This window comes from Oryza brachyantha, chromosome 9 (assembly GCF_000231095.2).
Source record: "Oryza brachyantha chromosome 9, ObraRS2, whole genome shotgun sequence".
NCBI classification, from domain to species: domain Eukaryota; kingdom Viridiplantae; phylum Streptophyta; class Magnoliopsida; order Poales; family Poaceae; genus Oryza; species Oryza brachyantha.
In genome coordinates this window covers 7,961,391-7,986,062 of record NC_023171.2, presented here as the reverse complement: position 1 = coordinate 7,986,062, position 24,672 = coordinate 7,961,391, and the positions used below count along the sequence as shown (strand labels likewise).

Sequence of the window (24,672 nt, the reverse complement as noted above, 5' to 3'; positions counted from 1 at the left end):
CACAATGTCGCTATATATAAAGTTTATATGCCTAAAGTTTATAATGCTAATGTTTATGTCTAAAGTTTATATATGTATACTTGCGTATTGCACTGCGTGCGGGGGTGCGCATTACACGTATCCCTTCGTGGGTGAAGCCTCTCGCCGACGAGGAGCGTCTTCATGTCCCGCACTCCCATGCCATCGGGTGAGCACGTTCTCCGGCCGGTCCATTGTTTCGCAGGCCGAGCAGCGTTCTGGGCACCGACAACTCATCAAAACAAATAAGATGCGCATCAATCCATTCTCTAGTAGTGGATTTTGGAGTCCAACGTTGGGCCCTGCGTGCCCAAGCCGCCAAGCGAGTGTATGGGCTGGGCCACTCAGAAGTGTCTTATGTAAAAAGAAGAAAAAAGAAAACTCAAACTATTCAACTCAGTTTGTACGGGTGCATCGGTGATGCCTGGTGTAAATAAAATAGGATAACAAAAATCCTAAAATCAAATCTAAATGTAAGGTTAAAAATTTTTTGTTTTGAATTGTAAGCCTAAGCAGAAACAAAAAAGATGATGGTGATACTCATATAAAAGATGATGACTATGGTGACGAGCGATGAATCCATGACTATTCCATATTCTCATCATAGCCCAAAAGTTTGATACGTGGAGACAATTGTCAATAGAGATAAAAAAGGGCGGAAACAATATTAATTTTTTACATTAATTTTATGGGAATGATATCGATATGATTGAGAATTTATGTACTACTTTCACCCCTAATGGTTCCTTTGAAATCATAGAATCGAAAAATGGATGAATAGAAAAAAAAATAAGCGCAAGATTTTGATAGGATTACAAGTGCAAAATGGAGGATTATAAATCATAGGAACGACTATTTGAATAGACTACAAGGAAAACGTGACAATTGGATCAGAAAGATAATCTCAAAGGAAATTTTTTAGTAGGTTGGGGTTCTTGCGAAGTTTTCTTCAAAATATCTAGAAGATTATTTATTCAATAAGGAAATGATAGGATTCAATGTTTTGTTCCAATGGTCTTTAATGAATATTTCCTATAGAATTAAAATCCTCTATGTTTTCTGTGCTTTTTTTAAAAATCAAATAAAACCTTTTTACATGAGTGGGAACTTGATAAGCACAAAACCTTTATTTAGTTCTAAAGTTTGAAATAGATTTTATTCTTTGCAAAGTACCAACGTGACTTTTTAATTCTGTAACAGCCTACGGAAAGTTTATTTATTTATAAAATGTCTACAATAGCATGGCGAAAGCCTCCCCGTCATTGACAGATATGAACTGATCAAAGGAATTTATTTTATTCACGTGAAAAATCCTCTAGAATTATTCCATTATAAAGAAAGATTTATAGCAAACACATGTCTAAATTTGCTAGGCCACAAATTAGGCACGCCATAATTTTAAGTTACATGTTTGGTTTATGCCACAATTTTAACTTCCCATAATTTATTGCCACTTTATATCACTTGTCATAGACTCAACTTTTGCCTAACTTGTGGCATTTATTTTCTTCACCATAATTTCTATGGCATGTCATACTTTACTAAAGTTAGTTGTGATAAGTTTAGTCACAAACCAAACAAGTCTTTAAAAACCATGCATTTTTTCCTCCAAGAAAGGAAATTGTATTCATCCTCGGTAGTGATTGTGTAAGCTATTTTTTCCAGGTGGAAGATGGCATGGCATGTCAGAAGCTGCAACACCCGAGTACCGTTGTTGCCTAGTTCACTGGAAACCTTGTGAAATAAGTTGTCAGCCGGTGATTAGGTAGTATAGAGTACAAGTCTTCACAACCGAGATTCATGTTGTCACTATCACTAACTACTCCACCCCCTTATCAACATAGCAATAGACTTTAGTTAAATATACTTTCTACCTAGTGAAGCACGTTAGAGCATTCATAATGCAATTATTATGATGGTTTCTATAGAATTAAATGAGCTTTCACATAGGGTAAAAGATGATGTAGCAAGTGAGTTAATGAAGAAAAAGAAGTAAACCATGTCTTGCATGAGACATGGTTTCTACACAACAACCAAGGCATGATGAGAGATGTATAACATTAAATTCACATATGAATTAGTTTGTTTGTATCGTAAGAGTTCTGTCTAATATTATTTTTTTTTATGACGTATATGGTATAAAAACCATGACTAATGTCTTGTATAAGGATTGCTCTTAGTGTTGATTAATGGTTCATGACTCATGCCACCAAGAGACTACATTATGTGTATTCCATGCAACCAACTAGAACAATGGACATATTCACTTTAAAGTGATAACTTAAACAAAGCTTTATGATTGTTGTCCTATTAAATTGTAATAATTACAGAGACTTCATGGTAAGAAACACTACTAAATTTGAATAACTCTAAACCTAACATACCAATACTACCAAAATTACTGAAATTTGGCATTATCAAAATTTGCAAGGTTGATTTTGATGGCAAATTAAATAAGCACAAAATAATACACCATGTCATTCTCTACGTAGTTAAACCACCTCAAAGCATTCTTAGTAGCTTATCCAAATTTGATTATCCACATTGCTATTTGGATGACCATCTAAAATAGATTTTCTTCTCGTATTAGTTATCACACCAACAAGACATCCACATTACATCCTCCATGTGTATTTTGCAACCAGCTCTCAAGTTCTTCTTGTTTTCTCCTCTTGAGAGTGGTTGTTGAGATGTGCACTTAGAAGCTCTTTCCAATATGGAGAACAGTTTACTTTGGATGATTGGATAAAGTGTTTGATAGAGCAACTACCCCCCACACATACTCTATTTTCAGAATGAAAGATAGAATAGAGTATCTGTTGGGAATGCTCTTAGAAGACAAATCTCGCTTGTTTACATACTCCATGCATGAGTAATGGGAAGTGGTTTTGGTCATGGTCATTGAAAAGGTCGCACCATGTAGACTTAAGTTTCTAAGGACACTAGCATTACAATATAAGTGGTCGAGAGGTCACATATGATTTTCTTACTCATCCCTTGTTTACTTGTAATTCAACCCTTAGTTAAATTTTATTATCTTTTCGTACAAAATTACGTAGCTAACACCTCAAAGAAAAGAAAGAAATTGAAAATAACAATGAAAGCATTTTCTCCATTCCAAAAATTCCCATTCTTCATCAACTTTGCAGGTGGCCCCTAGTGTCTCTAGCCGTCACTGCTTCTACCCTCTCCTTCCCATCTATGCTCATTGTTGAATCCAATCCATACTAATCTTTTTTTGGTCCAGGCGGCGGATTAGACCAACAACATTTTTTCTATTGGCGGAGGCACTCGTCGAGGGTGGTCGGACCAACGAGCCCCATGATAACATGAATTGGAGTGGCTTAGTTATCCAACGTTAATGTGGCATCACTGACAATCAATCGTCTGTCAGTCAGTGGTGGCAATAATGTCTTCCTAGCCATTGGTGATGGTGGATAATTTGCTACCACATCCTCTGTCATTGACAACAACTACGTCATCTTTCACCACTTCATACATCGCTTCCTAGTTACTAATCAAGCTATTGTTGTGCATCAGATTGGCTGCTCTCACTTTCTTTACTGAGCAACACCTCCCACATGGAGCATCCATGTTTTACCATAGCCATTCAGACACCTATAAAACCACACTAAAACTTTAGCGCGACATCTGAGTTTAGGCAGAGGGCATGCCTCTAGAAAAACAAAATTATGCCCCGTTTAGTTCGCGAAAAGATTTTTTTGTCACGTCGAATGTTTGACTGGATGTCGGAAGGAGTTTTCGGACACGAATAAAAAAATGAATTTCATAGCTCGCCTAGAAATCATGAAAAGTTTCTTTTGAGTCTAATTAATCCATCATTAACATATGTGATTTACCGTAGCACTTATGGCTAGTCATAGACTAATAAGTAGGCTCAAAAGATTCGTCTCATAATTTTCCATCTAACTATACAATTATATTTAGTGACTCATTCAGATATCGAATGATTCAATATTATGTTGAGAACTAAACGGGGGCATTACTTTATCGACACTTTTACTCTCTTTGCAAAATTCAAAATTCAAAACGCTCCAGGGCAAAAGCCCACGGCAGATCTAGAAAAGAGCCCACAGCCTCTGCCACCTGGGCCCACTAGTCAGCGACCCAGGTTGCTCTACACCTCCCAGAGGCCAGAGTCCTAGGCCGATTCATTCCTCACTCACGACCCACCGGACCCTCACCGCGAATCCCCCACCGGACCGCCGCCGGCGAACTCCCCCCCTCCTCCTCCTCTACCACCTCCGGCGCCCCTCCGGCTCCGCTTCGGCGACCCGAATCTCCTCGGTAAGCCCTCGCGCTCTCCCTCTCCCTCTCCCCTGTACAACCCCCTCAATCACGCTCCCGTGCATCGTCGCGTTACCGGCGGATCTGCTGTTACCGCAGCTCTTCTGTCTCGCGCGATGCGACCCGCGGCGAGGTTTCTCGCTGCGCTTCGTGGGGTACCCTCGCGCCCACGCCTCCTCCTCGGCCGTCTCTTCTGCGCCTCACCCCAGCCATGCGGCGGCGGTGGCGGAGATGGAGATCCGGGCCCAGCGGACGAGGGCGTAGACCTGCGGCTGGTCGGATCGCTCTGCCGGGTGCTCAGCGACTTCCGCGGCCCGCGCCACGACCTGCCCGCCGCGCTGCGCGGCTTCGCGCCGCGCCTCACGCCGGACGCCGTCGCCGCGGTGCTGCGCCGGTGCCGACACCTCCCCATGCCCTCGCTCCGGTTCTTCTTATTCGCCGGGGAGCTTCCCGGTTTCTCCCATCACCCGGACTCGCTCCTTATCCTCGCGAACTCGCTCGCCGGCGCGCGGCTTTTCCCGCTGCTGCGCTCGCTGCTGTCTGACCTCCCGCCATCCGCACTCTCGCGCGGCCTGTTCCCGCTTCTGTTCCGCGCGTACTCCCGTGCTCGCCTCCCAGATGATGCCATCCGAGTCTTCTCATCCATGGCAGGGTTTGGGTTCCCCCCAATGATTGGCGATTTCCACTCGTTGCTCTTTGCTTTGTCGCATAATGGCCTGGTAGAGCATGCCGAGACATTTTTTAGGGAGTCGGCAGGCCAGATTGATCATTCCGTGAAGACCTACACAATTTTGATCTCTGGTTGGGCTGTTGTTAAAAGGCCAGAAAATGCGCGGAGTCTATTTGATGAAATGGTTGAGAGGGGTGTGGAGCCTGATGTGCCGGTATACAACGCTTTGATTGATGCCTTATGTCGGGGAGGGGATATTACATCCGCGGAGGAGCAGCTAAGCAGTATGCAACAGAGTCGTGGGCTTGTTCCTAATGCAGCCACTTATGGTCCTTTCCTTCATGCTGCATGTGCATTAAAGGATGTCCGTGCTGCTCTTCGTGTGCTAGATAGGATGCATGCGCATGCGCTTACTCCAAATATATTCACATACAATGCTGTTATTCGATTATTGTGTGATTTGGGAGAGGTTGGTGAGGCTTACAATATCCTGGATGAGATCACTGCCCAAGGGGAAAAGCCTGATGTTTGGAGCTATAACACATTGCTTAACGCACACTGTAAGCTGAAAGAGGTGAACAAAGCTCTACGGCTCATTTCAAGAATGGATAAAGAATTATGCCCGCCAGACCGGCACTCTTATAACATGGTACTGAAAATGTTGATTGGTGTAGGAAGGATTGATAGAGCTATTGAGGTTTGGGATGGGATGGAGAAACATGGTTTCCACCCAGGGGCGGCGACTTATGCTGTGATGATCCATGGGCTAGTTTCCAAGAAGGGAAGAGTAGAGGATGCCTGCAGTTACTTTGTGACAATGGTGGATGAGGGTATCCCACCTTATCAGACCACTTGTGAGGTGTTGAGGGATAGATTGCTGAATCTTGGCCTCCGAGATCAACTTGGAGTGGTCACTGATAGGATGCGACGGAGCACTTCATGTACGATACAAGAAATGTCAATTATCATGCGCCGTAGTAAGAGGGAAGATGAAACTAAAAGTCTGAGCAGTGGCCATGAATTCTCTGAGCGTGATCTTGATGATAACCAATGGAGGGTGAAATGGAAACCAGGAGATTGACAATAACATTACAGAGTTGTCTTACAAGTTGTTGACCATTTTTTATTTTGTTTTAGTTTGTCTCCCTAGTTCTATGAGTGTCATAGACTTAAATGGCCCAATTAATAAAAGGATGCCCAAGCCCTGGTGCAGAAATTGCTGATTGAGATTTTTCCAAACTACATTTATAGTTTATTGCCAAATTTTTGGTTTTTTATGTGTCCATCTATGAGGATTGGAGGATGATTTGAATTATTCTGTCATCACAATCATGACTGTTTCATACTCCCTCCGCCCCAAAATAAGTTAATTTTATAGTTTTGATATACAATGTTTGACTCTTTATTTTATTTATTTTTTTATGATTAATATTTTTATTGTTTTTAGATGATAAAACATGAATAATACTTTACACGTGACTATTTTTTTAAAATATCTTTATAAGTTTTTCAAATAAGACGAATGGTCAAACACCAGACACAGAAACCAAAAGTTGAAGTCTTTTTGGGACGGAGGGAATATTTATATAAACATATGTATATACACTAGGGTTCTTGGCTATTTTGTTATGTATTTACACCTTTTGCTTTTTTATTACAATCATATGTATATGCCAGGATGTTTCAGTGATGCATGCTTTTAGAGAGTTGGCATTTTTTTGTTGTATGAAATTTAACCTTGTGCAAATAATCTATAATATAATATTACACTTCATTTCATATGTTATGTGTTAGTGCATTTTCCATTTATTTTCCACATCTATGTAATTATTTTGGCTCCTCAACATTTTAAGTCATCCAATAAATCTGTTACTGCTGCGCAGACCAATATGGACTCAGAGCCCTCATCACAGAACCCAACTGATATGACAGCATTTGTAAGTTTTAATGTTTACACAGCAATGATTTTTTCTCCCGTTTTCAATTATGATAACCAGCCAAACACATCAGAGTAAAGACTCAAAACAGGAAGACTGAAGCATGCTTTATGCATTACATTTGCTTTACTTATCCTGTCACTGTCTAGTGAATGCCTCCACAGCTTTTAATATTGACCTTTCTGGTTTTGATATTATCTAGTTGCAGTTTGAATTAATATGATGAGAAACTAGCACCAACTTAAAAGATGAAATTTAGTAGCAACCATGTAGTGATTTTCTACTACTGATAAGTCATATATTGCTTTGGAGGAAGCATACTTACATCCATTTGCCCAGAAAAATATATTTTTAACTGATTATAATCTCTCTCTTTCAGGTACAAAACCTCCTAACCCAGATGGTGAGTTCCTTTGGCTATGTTTTCATAAATATATGTATCAAAGAATTTACAACCATTTTTCACTCATGAAAAATAATGATGATTGTCAGCAATCAAGGTTCGAGTCTATGTCCCAGAACATCGTGTCAAAGAATATCCTTATCTGCCTCAATGCTATATGTTCATTCTATTCTTCTCTTGGAATCTAATGAAATCACTCTGAAAGTAGATCACTAGCATCATCAGATTGAACGAATAACATTTATACCAATGCATAGTTAACTTGGGTTCATCGTTGCAGTCTCATATCTGGTGCTATGCTGTTAAAAATTTCTCCCAACATATGCAAATGTTAGACGTTGGTTAGTTCAACGTGTAACAAAAAAAATGGGAGGGAGTATGATTTATGATGCCACCGTGCATTTCAGATGCTGATTATGTCAAAATTTATTTATTCTATTATGTCATGTATTTCTGTGTGGAGTTTAGATGGAAGCCTGTAAGTACTTCTTTCACTAGTTAAAGATAAATATGTCAACACCCAAGTATCTTTACAAACAACATACTTCATTGGTATAGGCTAAGTAGCTAACTAGTACTGTTTCTTTCCTGCTCTTTCTCCTCTATTCTTTTTTGTATTATAGTTCTTTGTCCATTAATTTTGAACAATCTTCGAGCTCCGTAATATTCAATTATGTAGTTTCCTTTATTTGGTTAATCCAATCCACATCCCTGAAGGTAACAGATTTATTGTAATGTAAATTGTAGAACAAAGCAACATTTTGACAGATTCAACACTATCTTTGTCACTATTTTTACCATTACAAATTTGCAAGCTCTTTGTAATACCTTGTCTGAGCCATATATTCAAAATTACCAACAGTATTGTTTTGTGATGCTTTATGTACGTGCTTCTGTGATGACACAAGTTTAGTTTTTCCTTTTTGACAATTGAAGTGTAACTTATAGCCACTGCACCAATTAAGGATGCCCACAACCATATATGCCCAACTTGCACAAAAGTAACCCTTTGATGTAAGTTTCTATCTGTAAATGGGCAAAATGCATCTCTGATTTGAAGCTATCAGATATGAGAATGGGTTGATTGCTGCATTATACCTTTGGACTGCTGTCTCTGTTTTCTTTAACTGCGCTGCACTAGATGAAATGGGAACCAAGATCGATGAACTGGAGCAGAGCGTCAACGACCTGAAAGCTGAGATGGGTACTGATGTGCCGACCAAGAAGCCCGACGAGGCCAAGCCTGCTGACTCCACATAACCTGGCTGCAGACCAGAGATTTGGCCCGCAATGATTTGGCGACTGATGGGATTTCATTGTTTATGTGTACCTGTTATTGTTTCATGGACCTTTGCTCGTGAATGACTTCACTACTATTGTGCTATCTAGACATCTGAAGTTGCGTGAGCTGCCAGTTGTTTTTTTTACAATTGCCAGTTGTGCCAGTTGTAAAACCTTTTGCTCCCAAGGCGACATGTTGGCCTGTATGCAAATTGATGTAGCAGAATGCCTGTGAGAGTTGCCACTGGCGAGTCTGGCGTTAACACAGGCGTTTCTCTTCATCTCCTGTGTAGCTTTCCCGCTCAGTATTCACCTATGCGAACTTGATGCATGTGACGCTGTGATTTTCAGTTGAAAAAATAAAAAGGAACAGGCGTATGGTATATGATATCCTGAATTTTGCATGTGGCATGGAACGAACTGTCGATATCGTTTTGGAATTTGGTTCAACTATTTTTGGTGGTGATTTGAACTGATTCATCTTTTTGGCTGGAGATTTGAACTGATTCATCATTGAATATTCATGTGAACGTCCCTTGTAAATTTCTTGTGTTTCCTTTCGGCGTCCGCCCTCTCCTGGGCCGGAATTTGCTATTTAGGCCACGAAACAAGTGACAAATGGTTTTTAAATTAAGTGCTTCTCTAAGAGCAAGTCCAATAGTATAGCTAACTGCTAGCTCCAATTCATCTATAATCAATTTATACAATAGTTATCTACAAAACATTAATACATAGTCTCATATGTCATACATACATTTTGTCTTGGAGTCCATATGCAGCTAGCTACAAATTAGTAGCCCATTTCTCTTCTCTCTCCCCTCTTATATTTTTAAAATATGCTTACAACTGGCTTATAGTCTGCTATTGTACCTGCTCTAAAATGGCCTCATATCCGGCTCCTCTTTGCTAAAATTACCGTCTCGGATTTCTGAAATCACAGAAAAAGAATGTCAATAAGTCAACCAATTTTCGGACAAAAATACCCCTGAAAATAATAGAGTTGGGTCCTCTCTCTTCTCTCTCCCGTGCATGCTCTCTCTTTCTCTGTCTCCTGTTCCCGTGCGAGCTAGGCGGCGGCGCTCTTGCCGTCGGCAGCGACCTCCCCGGCCGGCGAGCCTCCGTCCCCTCGCCATCAACCGCTGGCATCCTCGCGTGCTTCCCCAACCCCGACGGCAGCGCCCTCCACGGCCTCGCATCCTCCAGCGGCCGGCCTCGCCTGCCAGCTCCGGCGCCGCCGGCCGCCTGGTCCTGCTGCGGTGCCGCCGCAGTGCCGACGCCCCCTTTGCCGAAGCCGACGCGCATATGGAACCCTGTCCCGTCCCAAGATTCGCCATAGATCTTCTTAATGATGTGTTAGATGGAGCACATCGCTTTCTGCAAGGTAAAGATCGTTTTTTTATGAATTGAGGTAAAGATCAATTCGGCACATGCATAAAATAGATTAAGAAAATGCTACTGTATATATCGATACTTTGTTCATCAAACGCTGGTTTGAGTTCGAAACTTGAAGCAGCTAGTGGTCAGAATCCAGGAGACATCGTTTCTTCGCTAATCGCTATCGAGCGGCAGTGAACCGGTGCACTCCTGCTGCTGCTTGGTCGTCGCGCGTTTTGCTTCGGGGAAGGACGCGAGGACGGCGACGGTTGATGGCGAGGGGGCAGAGGACCATGGCGGGGAGGGCGCTGCCGGCGGGGCCCCGCCGCCGGCCGGTGAGGACCGTCGCCCCGCCAGCCCTCACATTGGTTGATCCATTGATATTCTTTTTGAAAAATTCGAAATGGCCACGGAGAGGAGCCGAATACGACACCGACCTCCCATTGACATGTGGCCCCACTACGACCTCCGCTTCAACGCCCACCTCCACCAACCTTTCACTGACACGTGGGCCCCGCGACCACCTCCGCCTCGCCGCCCCCACCAATCCGCCTCCTTCAAAAAAATTTATTCCCTTCTTCCTGCCACCTCGCGGCCTCCGCCCGACGACCTCCTCCTCCTCCACCGCCGCCGCATCGGCCGCGACATAGAAACCAGCCCCCCCTCCCGATCCTGCTCCCGCTTCCGCCGCCAACCGATGGCCCACCGCCTCCTCCTCCCCTCCGCCCCACTCCTGCCCGCCCCAGGCACCGCCGCGGCCACCCCGCGGCGTCGCGGTGGTGGCCGCACCGCGGTCGCCGTGCGCGCCGCGCTCTCGGCTCCCGCGGCGCAGGTGGCGGCGGGTGCGGGGGCGGGGGCGGTGCGGTCGATCTGCGCGCGGCAGATCGTGGACAGCCGCGGGAACCCCACCGTGGAGGTCGACCTCGTCGCCGGCGACGGCCGGCTCCACCGCTCCGCGGTGCCCAGCGGCGCCTCCACGGGGATCTACGAGGCGCTCGAGCTGAGGGACGGCGACAGGGAGGTGTACGCAGGGAAGGGCGTGCTCAACGCCGTCCGCAACATCAACGAGGTCATCGCGCCGAAGCTCGTCGGCGTCGACGTCAGGTGAGCCGGAGTTACGAAGCCCACGTGGATCCCACGTAATGTAATGTAGGATCTGATCGCCGGTGACTGTAGTAGTGGGTAGGTGGGAAACGTGGCGTTCGTGATTGAACTGCCGCTGGTCATGCGGTTTTGTTAGGTGACCAGTTTGACTGATGTCTAACAGGAAGCTTGGATCTTCTCGCGATCATTGCCAATGAGTAATGATGTGAGACAGAAGTAAAATACGGCTAGGCTAACCGAAATGAACATATTGGTAACTGGAATGTCATTCTCATTAGTTCTTACTACTATTTACAATCAACTGGCATAATTTGATTTGGTATTAGTTACTCCCTCTGTTCCTAATATAAGCATTTATAGGTTGTTTATCAAATATTAAAGTTAAGGGGAAAGATTCCTGTCCAGTCACCTAATTTTTCAAATTTTGAATGTTGGATCACTTGGATTTCCCTCCTAAGCATCTGATTGGCTGAAAATGCTTGGGTTCCTGTGCATTTCAGTGTCCCAGAAATGCTTAGATCGTGTACAAAATTTGAATATTAGAAATGCTTATATTTGTGAATGGAGGGAGTATTACTTTTAGGCTTCATAAGCGTTCTATTGAATCTTTAAAGAAAATACAAAAGGAGAGTGGAGGATCCTATACTGTGGTGTTGGTTGTGGTTGACCAATGTATGCAGTAACTCACAATATCAGTTTTATTGAAGTTTTGTCTCCATTTCTTTGTGATGTGGAAGTGTAAAAAATCAAAGGGTTATTATTAGTCCTCAGCTGAACCTATTTGTAACAGTAGTCATCATTTGTTCTTGTATTGTTTTGGTTCAAATCATGCTAATATATCAATTGATCTGAAATGATCCAGTTATGAATATATGATTATTTATGTTTTTAATGCTTTTACCTAAATCTGAAGTTGGTTTTCCAAGGTCCACCCTTTAGAATGATTCCTGTGCTTCCAATGCTACAATTTATGATCCATGTGTGATATGTCTCGCTGTGGAGTCATCCATGTTGCCATATTGGGACTTCTAGTAATATTCCTTTTTCCTTTGAAGCAGTGGATTTGATTTGTTAATTTAAATTACATAAGAACAAATGAACACACAAAGTGTCCTAGACTGACATGGCATGGGAGAACAACTCTAAGGGGCAATCAGCTCTTGTGTGTACCTAATTGTGTATTTATAAGAAAGAAATGCTAGCATTCAATTCGAGCATTGGCTCATACATACATTTATAAATGATTTTGCAATTTTGAAGCCCTAACCACCATTTTCTAGGGATGACCTCTAAATTCTTTGAAGTAAGGCTGATATTGATTTACTAAACTATGGCAACTCAGTATAGGAAAGGGACAAATCACTGTCATCTGACCCATTGCCATTTCTTGGATTGTCAAGGACCATCAATAGAAGTAAATTTTGCTTTTCCTTTGTTGTTTGCGTCCAAATAGATTTTTGGATGTTGGGAGGTACCATCAATTTATTCTTAAGTTTCCTCCGTGTCTCACATTTAATTTGTAATTTCATCTATCATTTTGTCAGGAACCAGAGTGATGTTGATGCAATCATGCTTGACATTGATGGAACTCCAAACAAATCAAAACTGGGTGCCAATGCTATTCTTGGTGTCTCCTTAAGCGTATGCAGGGCTGGTGCTGGTGCAAAGCAGGTTCCTTTATATAAACATATTCAGGAGTTGGCTGGTACTAAGGAGCTTGTCATGCCTGTTCCGGCTTTTAATGTGATAAATGGAGGTAGCCATGCCGGCAACAATCTGGCCATGCAGGAGTTCATGCTTTTACCTGTGGGAGCAGCTTCATTTTCTGAGGCCCTTCGTATGGGCAGTGAAGGTAACTAAATGTGTATTTTAATTGATAGGGTGGTTATACTTTAGAAAATTTGTAAATGTTCAATGTATGTCCTTGTGCACATTTTATTTTGTAATTTGATAATGTATTTGATATTATTTGACTCTTGGTCAATGTCTGATTGTTCTATATATGTCATTACAGGCACATTCACATCCACACATTTTAGTTATTTGTAGTGCTCTCATCTTTTAATCCGCTCTTCAAAATATTTGTCTTCTGAGATGCACCTGTCCACCTTACAGTTTATCATGCCCTAAAGGGCATCATTAAGGCGAAATACGGTCAAGATGCATGCAATGTTGGAGATGAAGGTGGCTTTGCTCCTAATGTTCAAGATAACAGAGAAGGCCTTGTTTTACTTATGGATGCCATTGAGAAGGCAGGCTACACTGGAAAGGTCTGAAACCATCTTGTTTCATTTCCCACCTGTTCGATGTTGATCACCCTTTTTTGTTTTTAACTTCTAACACTGTAAAACCCCATCCTAATGCAGATCAAAATTGGAATGGATGTTGCAGCATCAGAGTTTCTTACAAAGGATGCAAGCTATGACCTAAACTTTAAGAATCAACCTAATGATGGAGCTCATGTTCTTTCAGCTCAGCGTCTCTGTGATCTGTACAAAGAATTTGTCAAGGATTTCCCCATTGTATCAATTGAGGATCCTTTTGATCAAGATGACTGGAACTCGTGGTCATCATTGCAGTCCTCAGTTAATATCCAAATTGTTGGGGACGATTTACTTGTCACGAACCCAAAACGTATTGCAGAGGCTATTGGGAAAAAGGCTTGCAATGCTCTTTTGCTGAAGGTGAGTGTTACTATGTGTATCTATCATACTATTTTACTCATAGTATGCAGACATATTTATTCTTACACTGTATTTGGTGAATGTAATTTAACGGAGGACATGGCAGCACTAAAATGATGTTGGCATGTTGCCAAATACTAACTAATTACTAGTCTCTTTGTTGCAATAGATAACAACAGGATTTCATGGTGTAAAACACTGTATATGATCAAGTTCCTTTTGTCATGATACTGAATGGTTCTGAACGAATAATCATGGACTGCAAAATGACAAAATGTTATTCAAATTTGTTGTTTATTTCAGGTTAATCAGATTGGTACTGTCACTGAATCTATTCAAGCTGCTCTTGATTCAAAAGCTGCTGGTTGGGGCGTGATGGTCAGCCATAGGAGTGGTGAAACAGAAGATAATTTCATCGCAGATCTAGCTGTCGGTTTAGCAAGTGGTCAGGTATAAACTATCACAACCAGAAATCTTAATTGTGGTACTGGAATTCTCTGGACGCTCATCAAATGATCCTAAGACTCCTCATTTATGACTTGCAGATCAAAACTGGAGCTCCATGTCGTAGCGAGAGATTGGCAAAATACAATCAGGTGAAGACTCTTATCCTGCTCCAAATCCATTTTTACCGACCAATATAGAAATTGTACTTCCACATCTCATTTCATGATTTCCCCTCAAGCTTTTCCCTGACTGTTTTCCTCGTTACCTATGCTACCTGTTGTCTCTGTACAGCTTCTGCGGATTGAAGAGGAGCTAGGCAATGTGCGCTACGCAGGGGAGGCATTCAGGTCTCCCTAAGAAATATACATACTACAGCATTTGAATCGCGGTGATTGTGTAATGTTGAGTAGAAATAAGGTCTTTTACCATGAGGCATCCCAGTTTTCGCCACTTGATTTGTTAGATGCATGATTCTATATGCATCTGTAGCCTTTCTACTGGAGAAAGGCATTAGAGACCGACTGCTAGGAAACAAGTTGTATCTTCAGCATGATTAGGAACTCTTTTGCTTGGGATCATACCGTTCTCCTGTCATGCATTATTTATCAAGATAATGGACTATATGAAACATGGGAATTTCTTCCCCATTTACAGGAAATTCATCCCAAATTCTTTGTTTGGATGATTTATGACCGACTGGAAAGGCATCGTATTTATTTAAGTTTGATGCGCTTTGATCATATAATACCGCATTGAAAAATGCGGATCGTGACCTGTATATACTTCAATCTAGATTCTCCTTGTTGATACAAATCACTCTTGTGATTCCAAAGCTAAACCCCACAATAAATGCTGTTAATGTTCACAAAGAAGTACGACCAAACAATTACTGTTTTCATTGACTTGACAACGCTATTGCGTACTACTCCCTCCGTCCGTAAATGACCATTCGCACCACTATAAGACTGAACTGAATTTACATTCAGTGTCTCGTATTAAATTTTATCCTGTATATTTAATTTTAAGGTGAAGTTATCTGTATAAAAACAAAACAAATGTTATACATATGAAAACAAAATAAATAGCATGTATATGTGCGATATCCATTCAATACGATAACATACAGATTAATCGTGGAAAAATGAACTAATATATATGCCAATTGTGGATTGAAGGAGTACACAGGGACGAACCTATAGTCATTCTTATCCGACTCCTACTAAATTATATCATATTAATTAGTATACAACTACGTAAATTAGATTATTAGTCTGTATTGGATCCCCAGTAATTTCTATTCTGGATTCGTCACTGGAGTACATATATATTTTTTCACCGATGAACATTATAGACATAATCAGACTACCTCTTGTTAAATGTTACATCTATGCAACGTGGGAATTGGAGACTACTAGCTCTATCACACATTGATACACGGGGCATTTAAGTTTTAGCTGCTGCTCACTAAGTAATGTTTAACATTTATCTCTCGTATGTCTATGAGATATGAACTTAGGTTTCACGTGTCATAATAAGATGACAAATTGTAGTACACCATATAATCCATATTCGCAGCGACAAATTCTTAAGAATCTCATGATGCACGTTGCCCTACTACACACAATTAATCGGCACACCTTTTTCTAATTTAATACCTAAAAATAATATTACAGCTCGAATTTGGCACGTGCGCGGCGGCAAAGCACTCAGCCAAGCCTAGAGCGAGGTGAACTTGAGCAAGCCGACGTACGGCGTGTCGACGGAGCCGAACCACAGCGACCCGTTCCGCTCCACCACCTCGCTCACCGTGGCGCCGCCGAACCCGCGCAGCGCCACGGCCACCTTGCCGGCGCCGGCTCCGTCGACGACGACCCTGATGGCTGCCACGGACGCCGGCGTCGTGCCGCTCACGGCCCACTCCTTGTCGCGGTTCAGCGCGACCCAGTAGCCGTCGCCGCCGCCGGCGGGGCGCACGTTGTCCGGGTACCCGGGGAGCTCGGCGAGCACCTCCGTCGCGCCGGCGTTGCTGCCGCGCAGCCAGTGGCGGAGCAGCCTGCACGACGCCGTCTCGGCGACGACGAGGTGCGTGCCGTCGCGGCTGACGGCGACGCCGTTGGGGAAGGCGAGGCCGGACTTGAGCACGGTGACGTTGCCCGTCCGCGCCTCGTATCTCAGCAGCCGCCCCGTCGCGTCGCCGGAGAGCACCACCAGCAGGTAGTCGCTGTACGCACAGATTAATTAGCTAGTTTTACAAATTCTATTAACAAAATTACTGGCCGTATTTTAACCACACTTTTGTTCGTTCATATTATTTCAAAAAAAGCTACGTAATTATCTTTTATTTTTAATTAGATTTATTATTAAATATATTTAAATTATAACTTACTTACCTTTTGAATATTTGTATAAAATTTTCTAATAAGATCGATGATCAATCGTATAAAAAAAAATCAACGACTCTAATATTAAAAATTTAAAATATGGAGGGAATATTTAACTCTAAGCAATTGACTAAACCTCCGTAGTTACGTACCCTCTGGAGCAGATGCTCGGTGAAAAATAAAATTTATTTTTGACGCTGTTGAATTTTAAACACATATTCCACATATCGTGTATTAAAACAATATGCTATTATTATTATTTATTTGGTAGTAAAATATAAGACCTTCGCATGGATACTAAAGAAGCTGGGGGAATTAAACACTATATGGTCGTGGTTAGTTGAAATTAGAAAATAGATAAAGAAATTAGATGGTTATGATTGGCTAACATGGGTAAGTAGACATATAATATTATAAGGAGACCTTGAATGCTCAAACTTCATATTTTGAAACAAACCGAGAACGTACGTACTTATCACAATAATTCCCCCTGTTTTAATTGGGATCCAAAACCTGAGCTAGTACGCACAACTACTCCTGTACTAGGCATATGATCATCATTTGTTTCATGGGCCAGCTAATGTTCATAACTCCATTGACATTCTTATCTACTATTCACCGTATAATAATGTTAATATCTCCGTTGTCCCCTGCAGGACCGTAGGTACTATATGCTAACCTGCCACAGGGAAAAACAAACTGTGAAATTTATTGTTTTAAGATATATATGTACCCTGAGTGCGATTGAATTAATATATGGTTGGACAGATTACGAACAATTGCCTATAGGGATAAATTAAATATTATACTATAAAGCTAAAATATGGATTTAAACAAGTTATATAAATTATGCCGACGCAGAAAGTTTTAAGAATATATATCATATTTTTCAAACGTATAACACAATAATCCGCCTCCTATATATAATCCAAAAGAACGCACCTATAAGGCATCCTCATCTTTTCGCTTATGTCAATACTTATAAGCAAAAATTTAAAATTTTAATTAAAAGACTAAAATTTAAAATTTAGAGTTCATTTTAGGGCCTTTTTATCGTAGTTTATTTTCTAGTCTTGACTTTTAGATCGCTAAGAATATGTATATAAAAGTTTTATGCACAAATTGTTTATCATTTTGAAATATGTTTCACTTATTCCTCCAATAAGCTAAAACATGGTCACATGTTTAGTGTTCAGAAGTTAAAATAAGTTGCATTTGGTATCAGAGGGAATAGATAAAACCTGATCGAGAAATCAACCACAGCTTTCAAACCAAATCACATTTCCTTCGCACTTTAAAATAGAGTTGATTATACTAATACCGTAGCGTCATATACTTCCCCTCTCATCTTTCTGTTTCGGTTTATGTTTATAAGCAAAATTTAAAATTTATATTTAAAGTTAATTTTAGGATTTTTTTCTATCGTAGTCTATTTTTATTTTTATTAGTAAATATGAAGTTTCGCTTTTTGTTGCGAATATACCTTCGCTGGTACGTGGTGCTGCTATCGGTGAAGTAGACGTCGCCGGTCTCCTGGTCGACGTCCACCCCGTTCACGAAGTTGAACGGCACGCCGCCGGCCTCCGTCGCCACCACCTCCGCCAGCCCGCCGCGCCGCCCCACCCTCATCAGCCCCAGGTACGCGTCCGCGACGTACATGTCGCCCGTCCTCCGGTGGAACTGCAGCCCCAGCGGCCGCCCGCACACGCTCTCCGGCTCCACCACCTTCTTCTTCGCCGCGCACTCCGCCACCGTCCTGCACGCGTGCACACCGCACGTCTCTCTCCGGTGAGGTGAGGAGAAGCTGGTCGCTGCATGCACACGCCATGCGCGCGCCGCCGCCGCCGCCGCCGCCGCCATGCATGAACGCGCCAAGAATATATATATAGCTATAGCTTACGCGTGCTTGTAGTTGTGGGCGAACTCGGTCCAGCCGGGGCGGCGGCGGTCGGCGCGCCACCGGAGGACGCGTCCGTTGGAGACGCCGGTGTAGGGCCCGCCGCCGCGGTGGTCGAAGGCGAGGCTCTCCGGGCCGAACGCCGGCCGTCCCAGCCGCACCGGCACCACCTTCGGCCCCGCGTAGATGGACTTCATATCGTCGCCGTGGCCGGCATCCGCAGCCGCCGCCACGGCCGGCGCCCAGAGAAGCAGCGCAGTGAGAACAGCCCACATGACGGCAGCTGATGGGAGGCACTTGAGCTCCATGACAATGGGAGGAAGAGAAGCCATTAATTCTCTCGCTAGCTTGGCCGGAGAAGGAAGAAAGCGAGCTATAGAAGCTGGCCTGGATCTGTGCATGTGTGTGGTTGGGCAGTGCGCGCGAGAGCATGTGCTACTTATAGAATTTGTCAGGACAATCTAAAGAAGGCTAACAGGTGATGTTCCTATCTAAAAAAGCCATGGTATAACCGTATAACTAGCTTGTAGTATGTTCCTATCTACATGTTTTATGCGAGGGCATGTCCAACCCAATTAGCTTTAACAAACCTGGTTGCTACGAGGTCACAACTCTCTTAACCCAGTGTGGTTTTAGATGAGCCCAATCTAATATGAAACCACAGGGAGCCCATAACATGTGGCTGAAGTCCACGTACCACGGTCATAAAGTGCACAATACCCCCTGTGCTCATTCTCCCCTTCTCTCTTCCATCCTTTTCTCGCTCTCTTCTTCTTCCTCCTCTCGCCGAGACCATGATCGTGTTGTCGTCCATGATCATCCTCCTTCCCTTTCCTATTACTTCTCTCCTCTCCAGCATCATTGACGTAGAGTTCGAGGCCCCATGGAGGCTATAGATCCGTTGGCGTGAGCAGTAGAGGATAGCGGCTACGAATGGATCGACTGTCGAGGCTACATTTATTGGTGCAAGCAATAGAGTATTGTGGTGGCAAAGACGTTTGGTCAGATCCCTCGACGCGAGTAGCAGAGGATGACGGTGGCGAAGGGTTGAGGCTAGATCCGTTGGCACGAGCGATGAAGGACGATGGCCAGGACGACATGTCTTCTTGCTATTGTTCTTGGGGTGTTCTTACTGGGGAGGAGGGCTAGGGTAGAGGATCCAACCATGCCCCGGGCCACCCGCGAGGCCACGCCACGCCCAAATGCTCGGAAGATAAGGCATGAGGCCATGATCCCTACTTGAGACGTGCTGGAGCTACCGAACCTTCGAAGAGCTCCATAACGTTGTATGAGACCACGAGCCTCACAGCCACGTCAGGTCTAGCGAGTTGTGGGCACTGGCCATATCATTGCATTGGGCATGGCCTAAAGTTTGGTGGTTTCCCTATTCCCAATAATAGTATGCATGCATATGTGTTTTCATCGTTTGTTTCATCCACTTATGACTAGAAAATAAGATAAAATAATCTCCAAAAAATGTTTAAAATTAAACCCTATTTATAAATATTGTAATACAATGGTCTAGATATATATGCCCATTTAGTTATCACACAACATTATCCTCTATCCTATTACCTTAAATATGACTGCTGATAATCTAGCCAATACCTATAAGTGGATATGTTGGATCACACATCTTCTCTCCTGTTAATCAGTCTATCTGATTTTTCTATCATCCTTGATATAGGGTAGTTCTCCTTCTTTGTTGTCAACATCTAACCACTTTTTCGATGCCACCACTCTCCGGTGGTATCTCACCCACTATCCCTACGCACATCAGCCAACCCCAAATAAAGCCATAGATTGGGCTATTGCCAACATAGTTCAAGGATATTGTTGGAGTATGAAGCTAGGAGAAAGGCAATTTGGTTATGACAGCTGTATAAGATTTCCTGCAAACTAATTTACCGAACGGTAATTAGCAAATCTATTAGATATAGATCATCTCAAAACATCTTGGTGGAGGATTTTCCCCTAGAAGTGAACCATAAAATTAGTCCAATACATGCTAAAGCCATGATATATACATGTCAGGATGTACTTAAGTACCTGGAGGGCCTACGTTATACCTGATTAACACCACGGATTATACTGAACACTTTCGAAAATCCTATTCCTTCGAAAAACGTTCTTACTTTACTTATATTATTTGGAGCACTTGTTCCAAGTTATTTACATATTATCCTTTACGCAGAAATAAGTCATTCATCGACTTTTATTCATGCTTTACTTAATGTTAAAATATATTAATTCTATTTAGATTTATCCATATCCATAGATCAATAAATATATAATTTTTTATCATCTACATGAAACTATGAAGAATTAGGTGGTGTTTAGATTGAGAAAATTTTTGGAAGAAGTGTTACGTCAAATGTTTGACTGGATGTTGGAAGGGGTTTTCGGACACGAACGAAAAAATGAATTTCACGGCTAGCCTGGAAACCGCGAGACGAATCTTTTGAGCCTAATTAATCAGTCATTAGCACATGTTGGTTACTGTAGCACTTATGACTAATCATGGGCTAATTAGACACAAAAGGTTCTTCTTAAGATTTCTTTCATAACTGTGTAATTAGTTTTTGCTTCATCTATGTTTAATGCTTTATTTAAGTGTCTAAAAATTCGATGTAATGTTTTTGGAGAAAAATTTTAGGAACTAAACAAGGCTAGAACACTATAATATGAAACCAAGAAAATATTTAGCGATAAAGTCAACACAAAACTGCCTAAGTAATTGTGTGTACATGTAGGGCTCGTTCACACCTCAGTATGTCAACAGTAATCACCACATGTGGAACGTATAAAACTATTAGCATATGATTAATTGAGTATTGAATTTTGTAAACTTGATAAATTGATTAATCTGATTTTTTATCAACTTTCATATAATTTTTTTAAAAAAACAGTTTAGTATTTTGGTAACTGTGTGCACCAAAAAAAAAACTTGGGCTGAAATGCTTATTGCGAGCGCACCCGTCCAAGTACTCTGATCTACTCCTCCGTTCTAAAATAAATCAATTTTTCACTTTTTATATATAATTTTTGACTCTCTGTCTTATTTAAAATTTTTTTATTGATATTTTTGTTTTTATTAGATGATAAATCATAAATAGTACTTTACGTGTGACTAATTTTTTTTTAATTTTCTGAAAATTTTTTAAATAAAACGGATGGTCAAATGAAGTAACATTTGCTGAAAGGAAGCTAACGTGTCGCCTGCAGAGGCAAGCTGATGTCCTGTGTGCTCAGGCCACGTCATAAATCCAGTCTAGTCAGCCGTACAGTGGAGCAGCAATTAATCCACTTGTCAGACGCACAAATCTACAGTGTTAACGCACCTGCCACCTTTGAACAACCCACCAGGACGCACACCAATTGAGCTATTGCAAATGTCCAATATTTGGTACAGTAGTAATTTCATCCGAATTGGTTCAGACAATTTATACGATGGTGTCATAGGAGCAAGTATACTGAGGTGATATAACTATAACAAATTGAAAATAGTTTAATATAATTTTTAAAAAAAATTATAGATTTTTTTTATAAATACAGAGTCTGGCCATTCGAAAAGAGTGCGCACGGAAAATGGTGGAGTAGAAATTAAAAAATGAGATAAAGAAAGTGTGTTCTTAAAAATTTGCCACATCTAGGTGAGAATGGGCCAAGGTCCGGGTTCTTTCACAACCTTATTTTAACCCCAAACCAAACACAATTTAGTCTTATTAAATATGGACAAACCAAAATATGCCCATGACTAAAAATTGGTAAGACATGTTTAGGCCTTAAACCAAACCAACCATATAGATCTGCCCATGAATCTGGATAATTCTTTAGCTATAGAGTGTGAATGTGGCAAGAGATGCAGAACTTGGAAGAAGAAACCATGGAGGGTGTGGTGTGTGTCACTCTCAAAACCTTGCACATGCCATTTAGGTGAGGTGAGGATGGGGGTGTTCTTATTATCAACGTGGTTGCCATGCTGATGATGGATCTCTGGTGAGCAATTGGATGAATAAATAGTTGATGGGTGGTGGCAAGAGGCGAGAGCAATAGTGTTAATTTGTATGCACCGACCAGTTATATCTTAAAAACTAAGTCAACGAAGAAAAACAATTCACTTTATACACTCCAATATAGTATAGCTAAATAGCTAATTAGAAGTCTCTTTGTTGGTATATACAGTAACGGTTAGGGGATTTGGTGGTGTGAAGTACTAAATCATCAGATTCCTTTTGCACACTGAACAGTTTCAAGCCCAATATAAGCATGGACACAAAATGACTGAAAGTGACTCAAATTTGTTTTTTTGATTTAGTCAGACAGACTGGTAATGTTGCCGGATGTTTTCACGGCTCACGCTCTCAGAAGCTCCTGGGGTTGGGGTAGGTTGTGATGGCCAGCCACAGGACAGGAGTGGTGAAACAGAAGATAAAACAATCTATTCGCCTGTTAGTGGTTCAGTTCAGTATTCAATTATCTTCTTATGCGAATCCAAGACCTTTGCTCTGAGTTCAGAAAAAAACATGCGTATTTTATAATTTTTATGGACTTTTGCCTGATGTACTGTTTTTTCTTCCATAACTCTCAGTGGCATGTGCCATTGATCAGATTATTTTCACTCATCTATGTGCTGTAGATCGAAACTGGAGCTCCATTTCTCAGTGATGGATGGGCAAAATGCAATCAAGTAAAGATGCTTATTCCGGTAAATTGCCATTTGTACCAGCCTACATGGAAATTATATTTCCACTTGCCATTTTCTGATTTTACTTCAAGCTTTTCCTAGACGGTTTTCCCCCATGTTACCCATATTATGTTTTGTCTCCCTGCAGCTTCTGCAAATTGAAGAGGAACTAGGCAATGTGTGCTGTGCTAGGGAGAGGCATTCAGGTCTCCTAAGAAATATACATTTAGACATTCGGAGGGTGGCGTCAATTGTGTACTGTTGAGTAAATAAAGTCTTTTACTTGGAGGCACGTCTGCGTCTATTGCACCATTCTGGCCAAAGCTAGGAGGCGCTGGAGTGGAGGAGTGATCTCTCCTGGTAGGTTGCGGTGACTAAGTTAGAGATGACGAAGTTGGTGATGGCATGGCGATGACGGAGCTAGCAGTGTCTCAACATCCAAGGAACTGAACACGGTTGACTGCCAAAAGTCATCATCGTCGTTCAGCCATGATTGGTACAGTACTGTACCCCCATCGACTTGGACATGGTGAGCATTCCGATTGTTGGCAAAGCAGTTGTTGACGAGGCGGAGGCCGCTGGGGCAGCCACCTCTAAGGTGGCATGTCGATGAGGCGTTGGTGGTGGCTGTGGTGTGTGCGAATACCATCACGGCATGTTCTCCTTATTCAACGAAGGAGATGATGAAGACGACGAGCATGCTGGTGGCAAGGAAGACCAAGGACGACATCCATGATCACCCCAAAGGTAGGCATTATGCCTTCTCTGTTATTCTTCTCCTTTACGTCTTGTTTTTAGTAACGGGATAAGAGTGAAAAGTGCTGATAACGTGTTTAAGAATTAGAAAGTATGAGAGAAAAGGAATGCTGGAGGATTCTCACTCATCGGTAATATAATTTATACAATCCGATAGGGTGAGAGCCATAGCAATGTGATGGTTTAGGAACTGTCGCAATCAGTATCGAGGGACACAAAGAAAAAAGAAAAGAAACCACGTGATAACTTCTTCTATGTTCCCTATAACCGCTTCATTCTCCATGGTCGGATGAGATCACCTAATATACTCCCTCCGTCCCAAAATAAACTAATTTTTTACTTTTTACCTGTAGTTTTTGACTCTTCATCTTATTCCAATTTTTTATGCGAATGATATTTTTGTTTTTATTAAATGATAAATTATAAATAAGTACTTTACGTGTGACTAATTTTTTTAATTTCTTAAAATTTTTTTAAATAATACAGATGGTCAAACGTTGGACACTGAAACCTGAGAATTGGCTTTTTTTGACACGGGGGTATTTTTTAACGATCCTAATCCGCCGTCGAGGTCCATGCCCACGCGTGTGCTACTGTGCTCCACTGCATGACACAGGATAGTTTGACCGGCATGGACCTGACCGGCCCACTACCACCCACCCGAAATGACCGAGCTATTAATATAGTACGGTCACTTTTAAAATCTCAAAAAAATACTTAAAAAA

At 41.9% G+C, this 24,672-nt stretch overlaps 4 protein-coding genes across 4 annotated transcripts; 3 read left to right on the top strand and 1 right to left on the bottom strand.

Moving 5' to 3' along the window:
* The first annotated feature begins 4,192 nt into the window (after nucleotides 1–4,192).
* Nucleotides 4,193–9,000, top strand: LOC102711563 (heat shock factor-binding protein-like). Its single transcript, XM_015841372.2, has 5 exons — nucleotides 4,193–4,326; nucleotides 6,880–6,933; nucleotides 7,313–7,336; nucleotides 7,426–7,468; nucleotides 8,475–9,000. Exons 2-5 carry the CDS (start codon nucleotides 6,886–6,888, stop codon nucleotides 8,594–8,596), a joined length of 237 nt encoding a protein of 78 aa, XP_015696858.1. The 5' UTR covers nucleotides 4,193–4,326; nucleotides 6,880–6,885; the 3' UTR covers nucleotides 8,597–9,000.
* Nucleotides 4,370–6,346, top strand: LOC121055350 (pentatricopeptide repeat-containing protein At1g52640, mitochondrial-like). Its single transcript, XM_040527731.1, has 2 exons — nucleotides 4,370–5,570; nucleotides 5,671–6,346. Exons 1-2 carry the CDS (start codon nucleotides 4,443–4,445, stop codon nucleotides 5,749–5,751), a joined length of 1,209 nt encoding a protein of 402 aa, XP_040383665.1. The 5' UTR covers nucleotides 4,370–4,442; the 3' UTR covers nucleotides 5,752–6,346.
* A 1,565-nt stretch (nucleotides 9,001–10,565) lies between the features above and the next one.
* LOC102711291 (enolase 1, chloroplastic) lies at nucleotides 10,566–14,854 on the top strand. Its single transcript, XM_006661113.3, has 7 exons — nucleotides 10,566–11,095; nucleotides 12,640–12,947; nucleotides 13,211–13,365; nucleotides 13,462–13,779; nucleotides 14,083–14,229; nucleotides 14,325–14,375; nucleotides 14,518–14,854. The coding sequence occupies exons 1-7, from the start codon at nucleotides 10,689–10,691 to the stop codon at nucleotides 14,581–14,583; spliced, it is 1,452 nt and encodes a 483-aa protein (XP_006661176.3). The 5' UTR covers nucleotides 10,566–10,688; the 3' UTR covers nucleotides 14,584–14,854.
* Nucleotides 14,855–15,685: 831 nt separating this feature from the next.
* LOC107304956 (protein STRICTOSIDINE SYNTHASE-LIKE 10-like) lies at nucleotides 15,686–18,949 on the bottom strand. Its single transcript, XM_040527765.1, has 3 exons — nucleotides 18,508–18,949; nucleotides 18,091–18,363; nucleotides 15,686–16,447 (listed from the first exon to the last, which is right to left on the bottom strand). Exons 1-3 carry the CDS (start codon nucleotides 18,903–18,905, stop codon nucleotides 15,943–15,945), a joined length of 1,176 nt encoding a protein of 391 aa, XP_040383699.1. The 5' UTR covers nucleotides 18,906–18,949; the 3' UTR covers nucleotides 15,686–15,942.
* Nucleotides 18,950–24,672: the final 5,723 nt, after the last annotated feature.